Source organism: Patiria miniata, unplaced genomic scaffold (genome assembly GCF_015706575.1).
Source record: "Patiria miniata isolate m_02_andy unplaced genomic scaffold, ASM1570657v1 HiC_scaffold_18, whole genome shotgun sequence".
Classification (NCBI taxonomy): Eukaryota; Metazoa; Echinodermata; class Asteroidea; order Valvatida; family Asterinidae; genus Patiria; species Patiria miniata.
Genome location: NW_024037056.1, coordinates 17,664,734 through 17,682,515, shown reverse-complemented (window position 1 = coordinate 17,682,515; position 17,782 = coordinate 17,664,734). Strand labels below are relative to the sequence as shown.

Genomic DNA, 17,782 nt, shown 5'->3' with positions numbered 1-17,782 from the left:
TACGTGTACTTGATCACATACCCAGTTTAATGATTAAAATTTTTCAAAAGTCGGTAACTACATGTATACCTACTTAGTTCTTATTATATAATAACATTTTATTTAACGCCATATATTCAAATCAGTTTTGCTCATATACGCAGTACAATTAAGTTAAAACCATCAAAACTAAACCAAAAGTTAAAAGGTAAAGGTTAAAAGTTAAAAACATTCAAAGCTACACACTAAAAGATTAACAGAAGTAGAGACAGTCCGACCACCAAAACTAGAAAACATGACCAGCCGAACACAACAACCAACCAAACGACCGAACGACCAACAAACAGACTACGAGCAAACCCACCAGCCGGCCAACCCGTCGATCCAAAGGTGTAATTAAAGTATAATATTAAAATTGTAATACCAAGCACATCAATTAAAAGGAAACAAAATCCTCATTAAAAAGATAAGTCTTAAACCGTGATAAAAACAGTCAGGGAGTTCAATTCCTGTAAAGGTTAACCAGAATACTTTATACAGTGAAACGCCGCTATAACGAACATTTGGTTATAACGAACTTCCCCACGGGCTCCCGAAATAGTGAATTCTATTATAATGCACAATCAGTATAACGAACAACCACTATATAGCGAGCACTTTCTGTGGACCACATCGTGCTCGTTATAGTGGCGTTTCACTGATTATTGATAGCGTTCGATATTTTTGATACGCTTGATGATGATATTGAGGCAATGTTCCATGCTTCTCCTGTCGTGCCCCATTTTACAGGGCAGACTGTAGCTTTTGTAAAGTGTTGGCTAAACGTTATAAAAAGGGGCTTTAAAGTCTCCTTAAACGTTTACTACTTAAACGTGTGTTTCCATTATCATGTCCTAAAATGTTCCTGCCTCTTTTTTTGATTTTGGATATGGGCAGTCCATACAGAAAACTGTGTTGGATGTGGGCGAAACACCAATTTAAAAGTACCTTAAAACGTCCGAGCAGAAACATTCAAATCCCATAACGCTATGCTGATTCATAAACGTGTGTTATTTTCTTTGACGAAATTTACAAAGAATCTAGGTTCTATATACGACCAGACAGCAACCATGTGCATAAACAGTCACTTTGAATCTTATTCATTAAAATTCAGATGGCACCCGTTGTCAAGAAAACGACAAATAATCGCTATTAAAATAAATGAAAGGGCAGGACATTTAATTAAAGATTGGTAGAGCGCCAAAATATTAGGTGAAGGGTTCACATCTCAATCCTGTCAATTTCTATGCTCAATTGTGTCCTAAAAGAACCTGCTCAAAACACCCTAAAATTACGGTACAGAATGAACTCTAGCATCGCATTTCAGAATGATGCAACGTTTAACGGCAAAAAAAACGTGACTTGTTCAGGAACTTGAAGAAACATTAATCATTTTTGAACCCGGACAAAAAGCTTGTATAAAAGCCGTTCGGTAACGCTTGTTTGAAAACGCATACATGATAGGATTTGTCACAGAATTAACATATAGAAGTATGTTGGTTGAAGTGAAGAGTATAAACTCTACACCCGGGGGAAGCCCCGGGGTACCAGCGAAAGACTTAATGTAGTAATAAATGGTCACTACTGTGCGAGGAGTCAGGAGGATGTAGAACACGGTACCAGCGGTAATCAGCATCTTAGCAACATGATCTCGAGTGCGACGAGACTTCGCGCGATTCGACGTCTGTTCACTGGGTGCCTTGTGAATCCGCTTGCTGAGCTTTCGCACAATCAAAATGTACAAGATGAAGGTGACGAAGATAGCCAGCAGGCTTGGAACGATTAATGCAAAAGCCGTCAGAATCTGGGCCCACAGCGCCGGGTAAAAACAGCCACCGATGGTTTGAGGAAATTCCATGAAATAGTCGTCGTCGGGCCATATAACGCATTTCACAGTATAATCAGAGACAGTTGGACAGAGCATAGCCTCACAACATAAGGCTACCACCCAAGTCACAGCGATTAAGGCAAAGGCACGCCCTCTGGAGTTGATTTTCCGGTGATGAATTGGTCGGCAGATGGCAAGGTATCTTTCTACCGCAACGACTGTTACAAGTAAAGTCGAAGCATAAAAAGGTGTACTGTTCAGAACTTGTGTGATTAAACAGCCGTGGACCCCACCAAGAAAAGAAAAATCCGAAATAACTGGTGTGGATAGATACCTCCAAAGGCCAAAGCCAGTACCTGCCGGAACAAAAAATCGAGGCAATTTTAAAAAGACTTCACATACAATTACCAATATCTATTGGAGAATTGAGTTAATTCTGGCTCTTAACTTACTTTGTGTCATCTTGTTGATTACTTATTAAAACAATTCCTTTAAATTAACACGCAAAATGATCAGCGGAACAGATTACATACAACTGAATTTTGAACTAAGTATATTTATATATCCAATGCATATAACTCGTGTAAGTCTCCAACAGCGAAAGCGTATACCGGCTTTGAATAACCAAAGAACAGGATTTTCAGGATTGCCTTGAAGCTATAATGTACCTACTGAGCTGGAACAAATTGATGCAGCTTTTGTTTAACATCAGTTTTGGGTGGTGACGTTCCTGTTTAATTTTTTTCTTGGACCTTGAATATTTAAGCATTATTTCTTGAAAACTGCGCGACGGCGAGTGTCCATTAAAACCAATTAGGACAGCCATTACACATGCGGTACAGCATTTCATTTTATTATTCCGTCGTGTTGGTGTATAATTTATGTTATTCATTTGCCATTAAGGTGGGAGCTTAACGGAGGGGGGGGGGGGACGGATAATCCAAACTCGAGCATGATGTTTAAATGATGATCTTTTGCAAAGAAAAATGGTTGAAGTGGTCAGAAATTGCCTCAGATCGCACCACAGAGCGTTTTAAATTCAGAATCCAAAAATTGTTCGGCCCAACCCAAAGCAGTTCAAGGGCGGATCCAGGGGGGGGGGGGGGCCAAAGGGGGCCATGCCCCCCCCCCCCAAAAAAAACGAAACCATTTTTTTTTTTTTTTATGTGACGTCGTAATAAAGGCAGGCAATGAGTACACCACCATCTTTTCCTCAAAAAACATTGGTTAAAGTGGTCAGAAATTGCCTCAGATCGCACCACAGAGCATCTAGAATCCAAACAATTTCCGGGGCCCTTAAGCGGGCCCCGAACCCCACGCCGTAATTTTTTGACACACTTTTTGGGGGGACCAAAATTTTTTGGCCCCCCCCCCCCCACAAATTGTGTTCTGGATCCGCCCTTGAAGCAGTTTAGGCTTCGCACTCGCATTAGTTCTGATCAAGATTCACATGTTATGTGCACACCCACCCCCCCCCCCCATTTTTGAGAAGCGATTGACGCCCTTGTTGGCAACAGGATTTTAGAGCAAGGACCTGGCTGGATTTGTACAGTGATCAAATAGCATCAACATGAATTTGGTGCTGGTACCAAGGGCGGAGTAGGGCCTACGGAAAACTGGTGCCTAGGGCCTACGAAACACTTAATCCGGGCCTGGCAATGAAAACAAAAGCCTTCACTAGACAGCTGCACTTATTATTTTTTATTATTTCGAGCTGTCGTTTATTTTCTTAGGCATCTATTCTTTCATCATGGTTTTATATTCCTTCAATGAAACAATATTTTCTATCAATGTTGAATTCTTCTTGGAATTATAGATTCTTTCAATTTTCTGTGATAATTTTCCAGAAATGGTATATTATGAATTTCATTGCCAAAATGTCGAAAATGTTTGCCCATCGATGAGTTCATTTGACCACATGTTCTCGCTTCAAATTCGAATGTTCTTCGCAGATAGTTTCAATTCGAATGAGCGCAGTACTTTAGTCGATTGCTGTATTTTCCCGATTGCATGCTTGAAAAACTAAATGGAATGTTCTGTTTATATATATTTGAACTATAATCTTAAGCTACATTCAAATTCGCGCTAACGGAATGACTCTGAAGCTAATGGAATGCTAATTGTGTTTAAATTGAACGGTAAAAACATACAGTAATCAATATAAAGTTTGCGGAATTAGGAAAATGCATTATTTTATTCATCTACAAATTAATTTGATATCATGGGCGGATCCCAGGGGCGGTTTTGGATGGCTAACCGGCCCCTCCCTCGACTAACACATTGGCAAAAAAACATCTGCAATTTTACTGAAGTTCCCTGAATAACGTCTTTAGTCAATAATTACAAATATTGATTAATAACTTCAGGACTTTTGGTCTTTTACGCGTTGAGTGTTACACCTGATCTATACCCTCCCCCTTCCCTGAAAACACATTGGACTCCAACATCCCAGCCACCCCATTGGCAAACTCATGGTTGTAGAACTAATCAAGTAGAAAGATATCATCTCACCTGTTATCAGGAACATGATATCCGATACGGCAAGACTACTCAGGTAGATGTTGGTTACGTTCTTCATGTGTGGCACCCGAATAACCGTCAGCAGAAATATCGAGTTAGTCAGAATACCGAATAGGCAAATGCATGGGTAGATGACCGTGACAAGGGCGCTCTGAACCGAGTTGTACTCGTAGCGAGTTGCGATACTGGGATCCGAAAGATTGAGAATCGGCGCGTCTGGTATCGAGCAGACGGGTTGCTGGTCATCGTAGGCAAACGTTTCGTCCATCATGTCTCCAACTGTAGTCGTCCACTGCGTCTTCCAGGCACTATTACCTGACTTTTCCCCCATGCGCGATAGGATCGAAATGGGCATTAAAGGTATCACCCACGCATTACTGGACCAAGCGCAGTCAAATGTGGCTTTCGCGAACCCGGGAATCCCGGGTTCGTATTCATGAGCCCCCTACTAAGATAATGCCTATTTAATCAGTTGACGATCATAAATATGTCCTTGATAAGCACTCAGGCTATCCCCAATGTATATGCGTCTGTTGTTAAGAGCCAGCCTGCCTCCCATCAGAATTTAAGTGATGAGTTATGAGTTAAGTGATGGAAATTTAGCTACCTACAGCCAAGAAAGCCACGTAAGACTGGGCTTGGTCCAGTAATGCGCTTGAGGGCGTATACAGGGAACAACACAACAGGTCCGGTCATAGAAATCTGTATGTCGGGTCGTTACTAAAGATTCGTCGTTCCGAATCCACACGTTGTGACCAGTGTAACAGGCTCGTAGTTCCGAATCCACACTTTTAATTATAGTGTGACGTCATAGCTGCAATGGTTTAACAATTATAGTTTATTCAATGCAACGTGAGCCACAAGGTTCAGACTAACCGGTTGTGCGTGGTGTGGATTGCGTTTCTTTCATAGTACTATTTCATATTCATTATGAAGCGGTACGTACGCTTCAACATACAACAGTTATGTGTGCGGGCAGGTCAAACCAACTACCCTGTTGGCGGCTACGCGGTCACGAAGTGGGAGTGCAATGGAGCATGACGCATAGTACATTCAAGTAGCGCTGAGAATGTTTATTGAGGTCAATCAGCCGTGACCTCGTAGCCGGCTACGAGGTGGATAGATCGAGTGGCGGGGTATTCTGCAATTGTGCCTAGGTCCGAGGTGGATAGATCGAGTGGCGGGGTATTCTGCAATTGTGCCTAGGTACGTTGGTCTGAATGAGAATAACACGACACAAAAGTCAACCACCTATTCATTGCGCCCACTTCCATGCAGGGTAACGAATAGAGGACAACAATCCTGTCGTTCCCATGTACCGTACGTATACAGTTGTCAATAATTATCTATTGTTTGTAGATCGAGCACTGTGGACAGCTAGTTATTTGATAAACCTTAATACATCAGTGCATTCACACAGACAATTAACTCTATATTTCATGAATGGAACTGTTTGTAGTATCCTGAAGCATGTTATTTGTGTAAAAAAGTAAATGGGACGAAGCTATGTGTCCATCTCTCTTTCCGATTTGGGCCAGACTCATATGCTGCCGTGGGGGGTGGGGGGGGGGGGATCGCCACATCCCCTCCACAGAGTCTGTAACCTTCCCAGCTAGCACTGAATAATGCCGGTACCGTAGGCAGACATCTAACATACGTTTCTACACAGCCGACATTGTACACAAAACCTTCGGGGTGTGCTAGAGTTTTCCTTTTTTAAATCGACAGTCCTTGGCTTAACGGTATAGGCTTTCATCAAGGTCATCAAAGAATAAAGGAAGCGCTGTGAATTTCCTGTACGTGAGGTTTAACCTCACGCCATGGAAATCCAAATCTTACCGTAAAGACGTTAAAGAATAGGCCTACAGTTCAGTGAATCAACCTAATGAAAGCTTTTGTTGTTGTTTTCTTCCAAGTCAAAAACGGATTTTTGTTTTTGCATTCCTAATTATTTTGTCAGAGCCATGGAAAACAAGGTTGAAATTAACGCTTCGCTTTCGATAGAATATGTAAATTCAAGCGGAGAAACTCCGCCCAACGGCGCCCCGCCCACGTCGTCTTTGGCCAATAAGGATAGAGCTGACGAAGAAAATGACAACATTGACAAAAGATCTGAGGAGAAACCGGCGGGAACGAAGTTCACCTACCACCAGAAAGCCACTTTTGCCAGCGCTATGATGGCTTCACTGTCAAACATGATGGCCGCTTCCATAATTTCAGTTTTCTACCCCATTGAGGTGAGTATCCCAAACGGTCCATATTTCTGGGTTTTTTTTACCCCATCAAGGTAGTATACACAGAAAAAAAGTATACCACACCCTGGGATCCGCTTGTTGCTTTATAACTAACTTTACCCAAATATACGTTTTCCCCAAAATACTTACTGATTACCGTAATTTTTTTTAAAGGAATTTCTCCTTAGCGGAATATACATCTAGGTAATCAATTTGTGTAATTCTGCACATTTACATACATTCTGAATTTCGAGATCCCCGGGAAAAAATGTTTTCCTGAGATAAAAAAATAATCTGAGAAAAACTGAAACTCTGACTTCTTGTTAGGTCTATTTGTTATAATTATTATTATTATTATTATTTTTTTTTTTTTTACATCTAACAGGCAAAGGCGAAAGGGATGAACCAGACTGTAATTGGACTCGTGTTTAGCGCATTCGCCCTCACTGCAGGCATTGGGTCACCGATTTGGGGCAAATTTGTAGGTTCTCAATTGTTTATCGTCAACGTGGCGTTCTTGCGACCTGGTCTATTCAGCTCATGTCTAGTGTACATGTCATTGTTTAAAACCATGCTCAGTTCAACACGATTCTGCATATAAATGCACCCCTGAGGGTTAAAGTTAATGAACGTGTGAACATTTAAACCCGGAGGGGCACTGTTGCAATGCTGTGCAGAGGACTTTTCTCAATAATACCAGGATGTAAAGTGCGCTCTTCTGACCATAAGCATTCAACTAGTTTTATGTGAGATAAGATTTATCAATAGTCACCGGTTTTTGATTTACATTTGGGAATTTTGTGTACTGTCAAATACTTTGAATTAACTTTAACAGACATTTTACATCATTATTATCTATTGGTGTTCTTCACAATATATTTTCACATTTCGAGACTTTTTTTCGCATGAACGGGCCTACTTTGCTTTGTTTTTTCTTTTTAGATTCCTGTTTTTGGAGCTCGGTTTATTTTTCTGGCAGGAGCCTTCGTCACCGGTGGATGCAATGTCTTGTTTGGGTGAGAGATCTCTTGGTTGAAACGTGCGCCAGGCGCGCACGCGAGCACGACGCGCAAGTGTCATACCAGAAATTTGGGAAGTCGTTAATTATCTTTATGTAGAGGATCCGCGCTTCAATGATCCACTTCAAAATATTAGTCCTATGTGAAATTTCTTGGGGGAAAATCAATAATCTATGAAAATTTGATTTTTGCAGGTTTATTGTTGACATGCCAACCAGAGCAACTTTCACTGCGTTCAGTTTTGCCATAAGGCTCTTGGAAGGGCTTGGAAGCTCGGCTACAAAAACTGCGTCAGCGGCCATTGTGGCGTTTACCTTTCCTGAGAATGTCGGCACGGCAGTGGTAAGTCGCTGAAGGGCAGTCCGTGTGTAATCAGTAGTTTATCGGTGTAAAAGATTGGTGTGAGATCGGTGTAACAATCAGTGTTGGTTAATTAGTGTGAGATAGGTTTAGAGATCAGTGTAATCTTGATGGTAGATTTAGTGTGAGATCAGATTAACATTAGCATATGATCAGTGTTAGATCAGTGTATATAAGATTGGTGTGGCATCAGTTGTTTACATGTTTGTTAACAGAGCTTGATTGAGATGACCGGAGGGCTGGCATATGCAATCGGACCAGCAATTGGTGGTCTGTTATATGATGTAAGTACACATTTACAATTTTTCTTTTATTTTTAAATGGGTATAGAGGGCAAAACCCAAGATAAATGTATTGATTATATTTTTCATCGAATGAGGACGCTCATATTAAAGTGATTTTATTTATATCTCCATTATTGTAGCAATTAATTGAATTGCTTCAACGTTAACAATTCAATAAATTATGTAAAGGCAACATGTACACTCCAAAATGGCGTCGTTAATTAATACAAAGTCCTCGAGTGCTCAGATATGGACTATTTCAGTTCAAGGTCGATGAGGCACTGGTTATCTGTAAATACACTTGCTGAAGTGGTTGAAATAGTTGCGCTGGTTAAATAAAATTGTTCGAAACACTTGATTTATTCTTTGTGTGTGTTGTGTGTTTTAGGCAGGAGGCTTCCGGTTTCCGTTCTTCGCTCTGGGAGGGCTTGTTCTTGCAATTGATATCGCCAATTTCTTCTTATTGCCTCAGCAGGGTACGTTCCCCCACGATCCAATGATTTCTCCTCAAATTATGTGTTAACTTGTTAACACAAATCTATTTATACGATTCACTCAAATTTATGGTCTTAAAAAAAAGGTTGGACTTGGTTGTGTGTTTTCTTTTCATCAGGGCAAAAGAAGGAAGAGTCTGGGCCCTTGACTCTAGTTTTGAGCATTCCAGCCATTTGGTTGGCTTTACTTGCTGTCTTTGTGGCAGCGATTTCCTTAACATCCCTCGTCCCAACTGTGCCGATTCATTTAAAAGAGGTACGTTACTATGGTAACCCATAATGCACGCATAATAGCAACAGATTTCTTTGATGTCATGGCTTAAGATATTTCTAGCTCTATAAATTGACCATGCATGAATATTCATTGTACATGTATCAATAACGTTTTCTTAACGTACCCACTTACGAGTTCCCTTACTGTCGTCAATTATTTACTGATTGGTATAGCCTAATGTTTCCCCCCATTTTCTCCACAGCTTGGTTTCACTGTGTTGCAGATCAGTTTCATCTTTCTAAGTTTCGGTTTATCTTACGCAATTTCCTCTGTGATTTGGGGAGCTGTTGCAGACGCAAAGGTACGTAAGAGCAGTAATAAATCAAAAACCCAGTTAAGTTGCTATCATCTTCATAGACGTGATTCCATTTTAGCGCGAAGCAAGTAGGATTAAGTTCGATCAAGGACCAGTGGTTAGTGGTTGGTTCGTGACGTACCTAGCGCATGCGCACTGAAGTTTAAATGCGAACGACTCTAGTTGAACTATTGTCATGTCAACGACAGTGGGAAAATGGCGGTCGCACAATTTTTCAACTCACGATGTTTCCGTTTCCGTTATTATCGCCATTGTTATTGAACAATGGTGACAAAATGACAGAATCGTACAGTACGTACAGTAGCCCACAAACATCCTCATATCATTCAGACAGAGATACCAAACTTTAATCACGCGCAACCAAAACAAATGTGTTGACTTTTCTCCCACACCTCATTGCGAAAAAAATGGCGTCTATTAATAAGTGATACATTTTCAACCTCGTACCCCGTGGGTACGATCTTGCAGCGCCATGTTGTTTCCCATCATGCCTTGTGCGATCGTAAGGAACGAGCACGCGCCCCTGGAGTGGAGGCTGATACATTTTATATCTTGCATCTCGTGTACTCTGTCCCTCGTTTATATAGATCGTTTAATGTTATTTTGGTCCTAGAGAAAAAGTTGTTTGTTTCGGTTTCAGAAAGCCACACGAATTATGATGGTCTTTGGAGCATTTGGCAGCGCACTCTTTTTCCTATTCCTTGGACCGTCGCAACTGCTGAAAATACCCTCGTAAGTTTAATCAGTAGTTTACGGCATCTCATTTTAGCCATTGAAAATTATGGCGGACACAAAAGGAGGGCGCTATTCAGCTTTTGGTAAACTTGGTTAAATATACAAAACAGTTTATACAAACCAACAGCGCCCCCTATGTGTCCGCCATATCTCATAAAAAGGTTTAATAATGTTTAGGCTTATTGTCTTTCATAATTTGGGGAAGCATTTTATAACGCAATCGCATATTTCCTCAATGCATAAATAACGATTTTGTAAAAAATATAATATATCAGTCAAAAGAGTGGCAACATCTTTATTGTCTAGTTGTAGTCCATATCTGATCGTTTTTCCTCGGAACTGAAACCGAACTTGTTTTTTTCTTCTGCAGGACCAAGCTGCTAGCTATCCTTGTTATTCCAACTGGCACCGTTATGATGGGTTTGTTCATTATGCCGACATTCGTTGACATGTACATCTCTGCAGAGTAAGTCCCTGTACTGATCCCTATAAAACACAGTCTGGATATCCCATTGGCTGTTGGAAGTGAAAACACCGTCCACCACATTACCAGTCCAGTCCCATGACAATGGAATTGTAAACAATTCTGTTCTAATTTAACAGCAATCTGTACCTTTTTATTAAATGTATTCACTTTTGTAATTACCAAAAATTTATTTGTGACTGAAATATTTTTTTTTAAACATTTATGGCATTAATTATTTTATTATAAACTGCTGGTGATGGGAGTGGTACCGTTATACTGGTTCCCGTACCATATTCGAATAGAAGGATTGGGAACCAGCGCGTAGCTTCAAAATGTGCACAGCATACACTGGCCAATGAGCTCTCAATATTTCTAAACATGGAGATCACGGTTGTTAGTCCACGTAGAAATGCAAAACTCAATCTTTGTTAGGTAATAGTTTTGACTCGTGGAATAACTTCATGTACATAAACAAACTTGCGTTAATCCAAGGTTATTGACGTAGGGTTCTTACACGTCTTACTTTAGGCATTACATTTTTTGTCAGTCTTTTATTTTTAGGTTGTGGGGAAAAAAAGATTCAATATAATGCGCTGTTTCTAATTGTACTGAAAAAATGGCGTCGTTTTAAGAGAGTGCCACTTACGTTATATCAACTTTGTTACATAATATTCGTTACAATATTAAGTTTGATATAGTATCTATGCTTTCAATAATATAGAATGCATGATGTAAATATTTCTTGATGCTGACGAATTTAATAATAAGTTATGGTTTATTTTTCTAACACAAAATACTTTGTGGGACTTCCCAGAAGAAAGTTTAGGGGAAAATATCCCCTTGAACTATTTCACGACGTCCATGCAGTTACAAACGACGACAGCCAATGGAAAAGGAAAACAGGGAGCAATTAGTCAGAATGAAAATGTTGATGACAATTTGATTTTGTTAGGGAAGAACACGAAATAAAAAAAAAATCATTCATGAATATGCATTGCATCTTATTGAGGCATTTTATATATGAATTACTTCAACAGATGGTATGGTGTTCCTACCAACCTTGGGGTGACTTCTATAATAGCTGGCCTCTGGAACGGTGTATTTGCATTCGGGTAAGTTTGTTGATTGGTTTGTGTAGATAATCCGGATGAAGGGGATCTTAGTGAGCTTGGATAGAAAGTGGTGCTGTTGCTTTTGCTACCAATGCTGCTGCTCTGTTTTTCTGCTGTTGATGTTGTTGTTGCTGCTGTTATGTCTGTCCTGCTTTCGTAATAGCTGTTGATACTGCTGCTGCTGTTGCTTATGCGTGACTGTTACTATTGCTGATACTGTTGCCGATAATTCTGACGGTGTTACTGTATATAGCTGATGCCACATATTCCTAATGCATGTATACATTTTCCTTTAACGGACAGGTCCTTGGTAGGGCCCTTGCTTGGGGGCGCTTTGACGCAGGTCTATGGATTTGCTTACGCGACTACAATATTCGCAGGTGCTTTAATCTCTGTCATGATTGTACTGTGTCTGTTTGGAGTCTGGGAGTATCGTTGTGGAAAAGGGTTAGTACACTGAAATAAAAGGAGATGTCCTGATTGGTTGCATAATAGCTAACACAAAGTAATGAATGAATGGCTGATGAAACATTGAGTCTAATTGGTTCGAGTCGCTATGTATTAAGTTACTAATTAAGACTTGCTACACACAGACAACAGACCAGAATTTCATGATGCATATTTTGTGACCTTACAGGAGACGGGTCCCGAGATCACGGCTTGAAATGCAGGCTAACACAACTGACGAGGAACAGGTGCCACTTATACCAAATGATGTGTGAAGCGAGTTCATTATAGCAGCTGAGAGAAGACGCTTCACTTTACTCAATTTTATACCAAATGCTTCTCTAGCCAGCCACAATCATCTTTGTTCCTATCTCACGGATTGACTTACTGACTGACTGACTGACTGTCTCCCCTACAGACTTCCTTCAGCCTCACCTTTGCCAAAATTTGACTCGAATGACTACCGGTACGTTATACGACCCTCAGACCAAATTGGTCTGGGACCAGCTTTGAAACCCCCTAAGGAGTGACATTAATAATAAACTTAACATAAACATATGGCTGGGAGCAAACGATCACCAACTAATTCACTCTGTTTGCGCTTTTTTTCCTCTCAAAATTGTTTCACCGGTTTTCCAGCATATACCAACCCACTCCCTGTGGCAGTTTACCAAGCTTTCCTAGCTACAATCACTAGATCCGACCCCTATAACCCCAACTGTTTATTAATTTGGAACAAATGGTACCAGTAACCCTCGAGCTTGCCCAGTCTAGGCCCAAATATTTTTGTATACCACTTAATATTTTTGGTAGACTCTACTAAAGTTAAACACATTAACGAGTTTCTTCTATATACATGTATGAAGAAGTAGCTTATTTTTTAAAATAATATTGTCAACTTTGGTTTAACCATAGACAAATTATAAGAACAAAGGTTTAAACCTAATGTTTGTGCTACTATACACTATACTTCTTCAATAACAATTTCGGGGTCTATTTTTTTTATCTGGCAAGGCCGGCTGTTTGTGCGCAAAAGAAACCCAAAGCAGAATGCTTTCTCACGGTTACAGACGCCTGAAACAGAAAATATAGTGCATTTTGTTTTTGGCTTAGTAAAACATATGATAGCATAAAGTTAATAATTCGACACATTGGATTTGTTGAACACAAAAGGTAAATTTTCAGCATGACTACCCATAGATTCGTTTTGTTTTTTTAGGGGTTTTTTTACAATTTTTTTTTAAAGATAGTGATGCACATAATTGAAGACACATAAAGACAATTTTATATATACAACACAACTTGAGTTACTATACTTAATCAGTTTACAAATGTTGCCTATCTAGTATTACAAATTCGCTGCCATTTTTGAACAATGAATTTGCTTAGTGTCAAATAGCGAAAGTAGTGGGTGGTTAATTTCTGAGCACCCCTTTCATCTCACCGATAGTTATGACGTAATATTACTTATTCCATGCTTGTCATACAATGCGCATTTTGTTTGTGGATGTAATGAATTCAACACCCTATCCCTGCCTGGTCCTATGTTCGAAACGAATCATTCTACAACATACGCAAGGCGCCCAATCATGATGTCACGGTTGAAACCACGCTAGTCTTTGTTTGCGAATTTTTGTTCAATTTGAAAATCACAAATACTTTCCTTTATCTTTTTACAAAAACTTTTTCTTTTTCGCAACCGCGTATATTTTGCGAGATAAGAAAACTGTTTAATGAGAAACCGTGATAACTTTTGAACCTGGGTAAAATGCTTGTATAACAGCCGTTCGGTAACGCTTGTTTGAAAATACATAAATGATAGGATTTGTCACAGAATTAACATATAGAAGAATGTTGGTTGAAGTGACTAGTATAAACTCTACACCCGGGGGAAGCCCCGTGGTACCAGCGAAAAACTTTATATAGTAATAAAGGATCACTATTGTGCGAGGAGTCAGGAGGATGTAGAATACGGTACCAGCGATAATCAGCATCTTAGCCACGTGATTTCTCGTGCGACGAGACTTCGCGCGATTCGAAGACTGCTCGCTGGGTGCCCGCTTACCAATCCGCTTGCCCAGTTTTCGTACTATCAGAAAGTATAGCACGAAAGTGAAGATGAAAGCGAAAACTATGGGTACAGTAAGAACAAAAGCTGCCAGTACCTTTGTCCAGAGCGCCGGGGTGAAACAACTTCCGATGGTTCTGGGGAATTCCTTGAAATAGTGGTCGTCAGGCCACATGACGCAACTAGAGGTGTAAACAGAATAGGACGGGAGGAGAAACGCTTCGCAGCAAAAAGCAGCCGCCCAAGTGGCTGCGATAAGGGTAAAAGCGCGCCCTCTAGAGTTGATTTTCCGGTGTTCAATTGGTCGGCAGATGGCAAGGTATCTTTCTACCGCCACGACTGTTACAAGTAATGTTGAAGCAAAAAACGGTGTCGAGTTTAGCGCTTGCGTGATTAAACAGCCGAGGACTCCACCAAATATAGAAAAATCAGTAGTTACTGGTGTCGATAGGTACTTCCACAGGCTCAAGCCGGCACCTGTGAGAAAAGAAAGTTGACAAGATTAAAAACACTATAATAGGTTGTCTTTCATTTGACCTGTATCAGGCCGGGCACGCTATCTTGAAAATCATAGCGAGGCAAAATAATTATACATGGACCAACAAGCTTAGCGGGGCTACTAAATAGTATGTGCAGTGAACGAGTAACTTGTATGATTAAAACAAACAAGATCACGGATTTTCGTGTTCAGTATTGATAGAGCTGAAACGTAAAACGAATTAACACGTAACATTGTGCTAAAACATTTCAAAACAAGTAATGTATTCCAGCAATCTTCTACAGAAAGGATATTAGCAAATATGTTTGCATTTTGAACACGCACGTTCCCTTATGGTAATGAATGCACGTTAATCAGTAATGCCCCATCGCTAGTGATATCCTTCGTTTAATTCTGGTCTCCTGTGTCCTTTAATGGATGCAATTTATTTCAGGAAGGAGTACTTCTAGTGCGATTAGTTTCCTCATCAGTTGATTTTAATGGGAGTCAATGAGGTACACTCGTCCCCAAATGAGAATGTAATGTCTCTTTTTACTGCAGGCGCATGTACGACATCTTTCTATATCCGCAGTTGTACGGGTAGGCCACGTTTTCCATAGAACAAGTTAGTGTTGTTTCATTTTTGTTCAAACGTAATTTCGTAGCGCTGTACATCCTACATTGCTTGGTCTTTTGTTGTATTTCTATTGAGAATTTTTTTTACATGCAATGCATCTTTTTTGTACAGTGCTGAGCCAGAGTTTAAACAATAGAAAATAAGCATCGAATTAATTTGCAGCAATTTGTGAAAAACTACATGCAATATATTGATATACTACGTGTATAAAGTGTGTATAAATAAATGCAAGCAAAATGTTACAGAATGCCAGACGCAGAATGTGTAACCAACATATATAATATTGGAATGGTTTGAAAGATGCACCTTTCAACTTTAAAAACGCCCAAATCTGATTATTTTTGACAGAGTTATGAGTTATTTTCCAAGAGAGGTCAAATTGCCCATGGGACCAAGTTTTAAATTTTAGGCGTTGGTTGGGACAATAAGGAAGCCTAATTGCCTCTTTGTTGATATGTGCCTGGTCTACAAGCGAGTAAACACACTTATAAACATTTCCTTGCTATCACCTCATGCTAATTTTTTTTTAGCACTTTTACAAAATGATAGTAAGAAAGTGTTTAGAAGTGAGTTTACTCGCTAAATATTTTTTTGTAGGCCACCGAATATCCAGACAGAGGCAATTATATAAGGCTACCTTTGTCCCAACGCCTAAAATTGAAAATTTGGTCCCATGGTCAATTTGACTTCTCTTAGAAAATTACTCGGCCTAACTATGTCAAAAATTATCAGATTTATTGGACGTTTGATGTCTCATTTTAAAGTGGAAAGGCGTATATTTCCAACCAAACCTATATTACCTAGGTTGGTAACACATTCTACGTCTGGCATTCCGTTATATTTGGTGTGCATTTTGTTTTGATACAGATTGTATAGGTCTGTGTCTAGTAACTAACATTGCTTTGCAAATTACCTGTTGACAGAAACATGATATCCGACGGATACTGCCAGATTACTCAGATAGATGTTGGTTATGCTCTTCATGTACGGTACCCGAATAACCGTCAGCAGAAATATCGAGTTAGTCAGAATACCGAATAGGCAGATGCATGGGTAGACGATCGTGACAAGGGCGCTCTGAACCGAGTCGTACTCATAGCGAGCTGCGATACTGGGATCCGAGAGATCGAGAATCGGTGCGTCTGGTATCGAACAGAAGTTCCCTGGCTCATCGTCGTTAGACGCATTCATATTGTACAATTCGAGTTGGAAAATATTCTGCTCCATGATGCAATTTAACGTAACTGCCTGCGAGACTCGATGTGAACTATCTGTGTTATCTGCTACCACACCACCAATATAGACCGATATCGAGCAAGAAATATGGACATTTAATTCAACTAACTTTTCCCAAACGCAATATGTGCATGATCACACTATAGTCACCACAAGATTCAGTGACTACTAGCGTACATAGAATGGCCGTAAAGCTTTGTAGCTCACGGTGCGTATATATTTCCCATGCGCAGCTGACAACCAGCCGTCAGCTTTCCTACTAGCGTTCTTTCGTTTTGGACGGTTAGTCATGACGGTTCGTCATGACAGCTCGTCATAACGGTCGTCCTGTCCAATCACAATACTCGCTGAAACGAAGGGGCGTGATCAATATCAACTGGCTCCTCTGTTCGTTTTAGCGAGGACTATGATTTGCCAGGACGACCGTCATGACGAGCTGTCACGAACCGTCATGAAACCGTCCAAAACGAAAGAGCGCTACTAGATGGTTGGACCGACATTAGTACGCCGGGTGCCGCTTCACAAATCAACCACTAGTTAACAAAGGGTACTTTTTCTAATTTACATACATTCAAAGGTGCGCCTGGGCTGGGGAACAAGAAAACAAATCTGTTTTTTTAATTAAATCGTTGAAAATGCACCCATGACGTGTCTTTTTTACCTTCACTTCAGTCTTCGTATTACCATTTTCAATGTATAGTTTCGATGCTGTGCTGTCATAATAAAGCACAAACTTCCGTGTTACAATAACTGCTTCAGTAACAAATGTTTCCAGAATTTCGGATTTTTTCGCTGTATAATGTTTTCTGTTTTTGGTAATTCATTGTTGTTACAGTGCAAAGCAATTTTATGAGAAAACATTATGAAACTGTTTCTGTATTTTGTTTTGGTTCTATATTTGAACAGAAAGCCCTTTGAACTCTAATGTATGCCTCACTGTCGTCACAGCAACAGCGCCTTCAGTTGTGACGAAAAGGACGGTACATCAAAAAGAGCACTTCACAAACATTTTCAACAGAAAGAGTTTCACACCTTTGTGAGGAATGAATTTTTTCACGATGATCCTGTGTAAATTTCATGTCACGATCCCTTTTAATTTGAGTGTGTTTAAATTGTACGGCCCTTTAATGTTGAACTTGCATTTCAACTCGGTTGAAAGCGTTGCTTAATGTACATTACAATGTGAAATGATTATGATTGCTATGAATTATTCGTATTGAGCTTATGGCAAGGAAAGCCAGACACTTTATAGACAG

The 17,782-nt window shown here is 40.0% G+C and overlaps 3 protein-coding genes across 8 annotated transcripts; 1 reads left to right on the top strand and 2 right to left on the bottom strand.

Moving 5' to 3' along the window:
• On the bottom strand, positions 1-5,381 carry LOC119724972 (neuromedin-U receptor 2-like). 5 transcript variants are annotated; one of them, XM_038196326.1, is made up of 3 exons: positions 5,313-5,381; positions 4,358-4,685; positions 1-2,202 (listed from the first exon to the last, which is right to left on the bottom strand). In XM_038196326.1, the coding sequence occupies exons 2-3, from the start codon at positions 4,635-4,637 to the stop codon at positions 1,385-1,387; spliced, it is 1,098 nt and encodes a 365-aa protein (XP_038052254.1). In that variant the 5' UTR covers positions 4,638-4,685; positions 5,313-5,381; the 3' UTR covers positions 1-1,384. The 5 variants fall into 5 exon arrangements, with proteins under 5 accessions (XP_038052254.1, XP_038052252.1, XP_038052250.1 ...); XM_038196324.1 differs by having other exon boundaries at positions 4,974-5,380; XM_038196322.1 differs by having other exon boundaries at positions 4,978-5,380.
• A 139-nt stretch (positions 5,382-5,520) lies between these two features.
• On the top strand, positions 5,521-13,243 carry LOC119724971 (MFS-type transporter SLC18B1-like). 2 transcript variants are annotated; one of them, XM_038196320.1, is made up of 14 exons: positions 5,521-5,686; positions 6,371-6,603; positions 6,986-7,081; positions 7,543-7,616; positions 7,814-7,961; positions 8,195-8,263; positions 8,652-8,739; positions 8,877-9,013; positions 9,234-9,332; positions 9,988-10,079; positions 10,453-10,548; positions 11,586-11,660; positions 11,964-12,107; positions 12,298-13,243. In XM_038196320.1, the coding sequence occupies exons 1-14, from the start codon at positions 5,680-5,682 to the stop codon at positions 12,380-12,382; spliced, it is 1,443 nt and encodes a 480-aa protein (XP_038052248.1). In that variant the 5' UTR covers positions 5,521-5,679; the 3' UTR covers positions 12,383-13,243. The 2 variants fall into 2 exon arrangements, with proteins under 2 accessions (XP_038052248.1, XP_038052247.1); XM_038196319.1 differs by having other exon boundaries at positions 6,327-6,603.
• Positions 12,719-16,605, bottom strand: LOC119725205 (growth hormone secretagogue receptor type 1-like). The gene is made up of 2 exons (XM_038196567.1): positions 16,204-16,605; positions 12,719-14,675 (listed from the first exon to the last, which is right to left on the bottom strand). The coding sequence occupies exons 1-2, from the start codon at positions 16,515-16,517 to the stop codon at positions 13,838-13,840; spliced, it is 1,152 nt and encodes a 383-aa protein (XP_038052495.1). The 5' UTR covers positions 16,518-16,605; the 3' UTR covers positions 12,719-13,837.
• Between the last annotated feature and the right edge of the window lie 1,177 nt (positions 16,606-17,782).